Raw genomic sequence first — 5499 nt, 5'->3', positions numbered from 1 at the left:
GACGTCCGAATCACGTCCAAATTCCGATTCTTACCAAAGTTCACAGATACGACTTAAATATTATATTAAACCTGTACCGGGCTAGGAACCAGAATACAGGCTCGATACCATCAAGATCACACACCATTTTATTTGCAAAAGTCCTTATATTTTTCAGTAAACAATTTTCTTTAAAAAATTTTTTCTCGAGCTAGGACCTCGGAATTCGATTCTGGGCACACTCCCAAGTCCCATATTTTACTACGGATCCTACGGGACCGTCAAGTCACGGGTCCGTGTCCATTTACAAAAAATATTGACCGAAGTCAACTTTAATCAATTTTAAAGGCCAAATTCAATATTTTTATTAAATTTCACATAAAAGCTTTCCGGAAACGCGCCCGATCTGTGCACGCAATTCGAGGAGAAAGAAAAATGAGGTTTTCAAGGCCTCGGAACCTGGATTCGGATTCTAAAATACAAGATGACCCTTTGGGTCATCACAGTTTTAGGTAATGAACACAAAGTTGAATGATTTTTATGTAATAAAAAGAAGAAAAGTGACCTTTGTGTAATGGATACAAAGTTGAATGACCACCTATGAAATTTACTGATTTCATAATTCAAATCGTAATCAGTAACCTATAGGTCATACGGAGATAATTTTACCGTTGCTCTAAGGCTCAAAATAAAATACTATTGTTAAGAGTATAAAAAAAAACAAAAAAAAACATTAAATGAATTAGCAAAAACGAAATACAAAGTTATATTTCTTACTAAAAAACTATTAAAGCAACAATGAATTAGCAAAAACGAAATACAAAGTTATATTTCTTACTAAAAAGCTATTAAAGCAACGATGAATTAATTGCCAAGTCAAAGAAGCAACATCAGATTCGCAGTTTCACATCTTCACATCCCCTAACAATCTTACACGAATGCATATAAACTCTCCTCACTTCTCCTTTTGTCATGTAACGCCTCCACTTTCTCCTCCTAAATTTTACCCCCTTTTCCCCTCTCTCTCTTTCTCTCTTACGCCAAAAATCCCTTTTCATTGATATCAATTCTTGACATTGTTGTTCAAGAATTTCTTGAAAAGTTTTGATCTTTGATCATTTTTTTGTGATTTTTGAGCCAAAAAATGGGGAAAGGAGGAGCTTTGAGTGAAGGGGTTGTGAAAAAGATCTTGCTTTCATATACCTATGTTGCAATTTGGATCTTTCTCTCTTTCACTGTGATTGTGTACAACAAGTACATCCTGGATAGAAAGTTGTACAATTGGCCTTACCCCATTTCACTAACAATAATTCACATGAGTTTTTGTTCTTCTTTGGCTTATCTTCTTGTTAAAGTGTTTAAGGTTGTTGAACCTGTGACTATGACATGGGATCTTTATTGCAAATCTGTGGTACCCATTGGTCTTTTATATGCATTTTCACTTTGGTTATCAAATTCTGCATATATATATTTATCCGTGTCTTTTATTCAAATGCTTAAAGCTTTGATGCCAGTGGCTGTTTATTCAATTGGGGTTATGTTTAAAAAAGATAATTTTAAATCTGATACTATGGCTAATATGGTGTCTATTTCTATTGGTGTTGCTATTGCTGCTTATGGTGAAGCTAAGTTTGATACATGGGGTGTGATGTTACAGTTGGGAGCTGTGGCTTTTGAGGCTACAAGATTGGTTATGATTCAGATTTTGCTTACTTCAAAGGGTATTACATTTAATCCGATTACGTCGTTGTATTATGTTGCGCCGTGTTGTTTGGTTTTCTTGTTCATTCCATGGATCTTTGTGGAATACCCAATGTTGAAGGATACTTCTAGTTTCCATTTGGATTGGTTGATCTTTGGTACGAATTCGTTCTGCGCGTTTGCTTTGAATCTTGCTGTGTTTTTGCTTGTGGGGAAGACATCTGCTTTGACAATGAATGTTGCTGGTGTGGTTAAGGATTGGTTGTTGATTGCCTTTTCTTGGTCTGTGATTAAGGATACTGTCACCCCTGTGAATTTGGTTGGATATGGGTTGGCTTTCTTGGGTGTGGCGTATTACAACCACGCAAAATTGCAGGCTCTTAAGGCGAACGAAGCGCAGAAAAAGGCTGCACAAGACGAGGAGGCCGGAAGATTGTTGGAGGAAAAAGAAGGGGAGAATGGTGCTAAGAAGAATGAATCTCAGGGTTGAGTTTACTTCATGTTATCCTTAGATAGGACGGCGTTTTTGGACAATAGAGGTAACATGAAGATCACATTATGTCGTCCTTTTTCGGATGATTTAGTTTTTGTTGTTGGCTATACACCTTTTATATTATCTGTTGTTTTCTAATTTTATTTTTCAGCCGGTCATTGTCATTCTCACTTCATGCTGTTGAGGATCTCATATTAGTTTTATTACTTGTATTACCAGATCATGCATGTACTTGAGCATGACTCGAGGCTCTTTATGTTTATTTTGACAGAATAGTAATACATGAGGGCTTTTTTCATATTATTTTTACTTGTCTTCAACTGTGTTTAAACTTCATTGTCTTACGAGTTAAGCAAAATGCAGCTGTTATTTAAAGCTTTCCTTTTTGAAGTTGCTCGACATGTTAAAATGTAATAACTGATGCTGTTAGTTATCTTCAACATGTCCAAAGACTTGAACTGAAATTTGGGAAGGTTTGGTCTTGGTTGATGTAATAGAATAACCATAATGTGGATGTAGATGACATGGTTTTCTTCGAGTCAGAGAAGATATCTGTGCGGTTCTTAGGTAGATGACATAATTTAATATGAGTTCAAGATGAAAAGTTGCTCTGTTACCCTTACACTCAGTGTATTTTAGAGGAGGCTTTAACTCTTAGACTCAGCACCAATTCTTTTAAGAAAGTCAGATCTAGTAATGAAGTGATGAGGAATTATTTTCCGAGTAATGTTACTATATGTAGAATGGTTGAAGATGGGACAGAAAGGAACTTGTGAAACTGATTACTCATTTTAAACAACCTCTAATTCTTAAATTATAGCCCTCAATTTTGGGTAAAAAGTGAAAAAGATTGATGATCACAACGAAAGCTGTAAATATTTCCTGAATACCAGGAGTTGTAATGTTGTGGAGATATGCTTATGAACAACATTTGAAGTGCCTTTGATCATTTGAAATTTTAGCGTGTCGAGTAGTTTTTCTTTTTACAAATACTATAATATAGAACAGTCAGTGTGTGGAAGAAAAATATAGCGTGAAATACAGATTCTGTGTACTAATTACTAAATGAAACAAAAGAGGCATTAAGCAGTCTTTTACATTATATTTCCTCTAATGGAGTGTTCTGTTAGTAAATCATGATCTAGCTTTAGATGGTGTCTTTGGCTTTAGGGTTTTGGAAGTAATCTTAATCAAATTGGATCTAACATATATCCATGACTCTTATCACATCATGCTTTATGCAAAATATCGATGTGTGTGTAGATGTCTTCCTTCCTAGGATGAAGTAGTTATGTAAAACAATAAACAAGATTTGTTAGATTAGTTTATAATTGGTCTCTTGGGATCTCTTAGGTTGAGTTAATTGTTTTCCTCTTGAGATCTTTTGATCATATGGAGTGAGTGATGAGAAAGCATGGATTTGTCTCTGGCAAAAGAACTCGGATAAATTTTCCGTGCATTGACCCATGACGAGGTAGCTTGTGATATTTCTGGGTTACTTTGAATCTTCAATGTCAAGCTTTGGCTTCTGTTACTTAGTACCAACTGAGTGAACCAGAAGCTTTCGCTTCAAGAACTTGCCTTCTTCTTATGCTCATTTCTTAGGTTCCTTGTGTTCCTTGGGGTTACCTTACCTTTAGTTGCATTTTTTCAATCATAGATCAGCTGAATCACGTAAACCATGATATAGTTCCTTGCCTCTTCACATGCCCGAACTATCTCAGTCTCGATTCCCGCAACTTATCTTCTATAGGAGCCACGTCCACCTTGTCCCTAATATACTCGTTCCTAATCTTATCTCTCCTGGTATGTCAATACATCCATCTCAACATCCTCATTTATGCTACTTTTAACTTTTGAACATGAGATTTCTTGACTGGCCAACACTCGGCTCCATACAACATGACCGATATAACTATCGCTTTATAGAACTTGCCCTAAAGGCTAGGTGGTATATTCTTGTCACACAAAACGAGCCTTCATTTCACCCATCCCACTCCAATATGTTGTGTGACATTCTCGTCGATCTCCCCATTATCTTGTATCACAGACCCAAGATATTTGAAACTATCTCTCCTAGGGATGACTAGTGTATCCAGCTTCATGTCCACTTCTGCTTCATGAGCCCCAACACTGAACTTACACTCCAAGTATTCAGTCTAAACCTTTAGACTGTAGGGTCTGTCTAGTTTAATATCTGATGACTATATTTGGGTGTTGGCAATTTAATGATTTGTCGTGAACATGGATACTTCAGCATAATTCAATGTTTAGAGATTATGCAGTTGAACCATCTTCAGAGTTCAGAGCACTATGTGTGGTAGATTGTTGGGGGCTTGCACAAAGGGCCTTCTATTTAAAATCTGTCCTCGTTAGCCCAGTGGGCAATATTGGTCCAACTGCATTTAAAGGCAAAATTTAGCTCATTGGGCTTACAAAGGGACAGATTTTAAAGAGTGGCCTCAAAAAAGGCCATACCATGCAAACTTTCCTAGATGGTTGGCCCGGGCAGGCTGGTTGAAGGAGGGTGAAGAGTTCATTGTTGGAGGACCAGGATTATCTGTATTGCATAGCTTCCCGGTGCTCAGGGGCGGAGCTAGAAATGCCGGTTACGGGTTCAGCCGAACCCAATAACTTTGATTCAAATACTGTGTTTGTTTTAAAAATCCATTAAAATGCACAACCCCTGATACTAGCAGGCAATATGAGTTTCTGGATTTCGGGAGGCTCAGTACTTCAACTGAGATAAATTACACTTTCATTCTCAGTGCCTGCTATTCAAAGGGTAATGTATGTCAATAATTGGAATTTAACTCCTCGGGTATCAACCCCACCTACTGTAGCGGATGGAGTACTCGCTTGATGGTTTCAACTGAACTTATTATTTTCAAGTACTTGTATACATGTGAAAAGTAACCAAAATAATAATAAATATTAAATTCTGAACCTATAATTTTAATAGCGGAATAAGTCTAGTCTTAAGAATGTTAAAGATTGAATTATCAAGTTTGATTGAGATAAATTAGGCTTTCACTCTCAGTGCCGCAATTCAAAGGGTAATTACAGGTAATGTATTGAACTCATGACCTTACGTAGATTTTGAACCCCCTTGACCACTAAACTACACTTTTGGATTGTGTTAAGGAGGTTCAAAACTTAATATATAGAGGTAAAAAATAGATTTTGCCTTATATATACAGTGTATTGTTTTGGCGAAGAGGGTTCGGGTGAAACCCATTGCGCCCCTAAATCTGCCCCTATATGTAAGTAATTTGAATCAGACACCTTCTCGAGTATCAACCCCGCAACAGGTGGCAAATGGAGTA

General features: G+C 36.8%; 1 protein-coding gene across 1 annotated transcript; it reads left to right on the top strand.

Annotated features, from left to right (window-relative positions):
• Positions 1–864: 864 nt before the first annotated feature.
• LOC104241352 (probable sugar phosphate/phosphate translocator At5g25400) lies at positions 865–2476 on the top strand. The gene has a single exon (XM_009796296.2). It carries the CDS (start codon positions 1124–1126, stop codon positions 2168–2170), a length of 1047 nt encoding a protein of 348 aa, XP_009794598.1. The 5' UTR covers positions 865–1123; the 3' UTR covers positions 2171–2476.
• The last annotated feature ends 3023 nt before the right edge of the window (positions 2477–5499 follow it).

Source organism: Nicotiana sylvestris, chromosome 6, assembly GCF_000393655.2.
Source record: "Nicotiana sylvestris chromosome 6, ASM39365v2, whole genome shotgun sequence".
NCBI lineage: Eukaryota > Viridiplantae > Streptophyta > Magnoliopsida > Solanales > Solanaceae > Nicotiana > Nicotiana sylvestris.
The sequence above is the reverse complement of the archived record's forward strand: the minus strand, read 5'-3'. Positions and strand labels throughout refer to the sequence as shown.

Excerpts from the sequence above, each read along its gene's own strand:
- LOC104241352 (XM_009796296.2), top strand. The coding sequence starts at position 1,124 with ATGGGGAAAGGAGGAGCTTTGAGTGAAGGGGTTGTGAAAAAGATCTTG.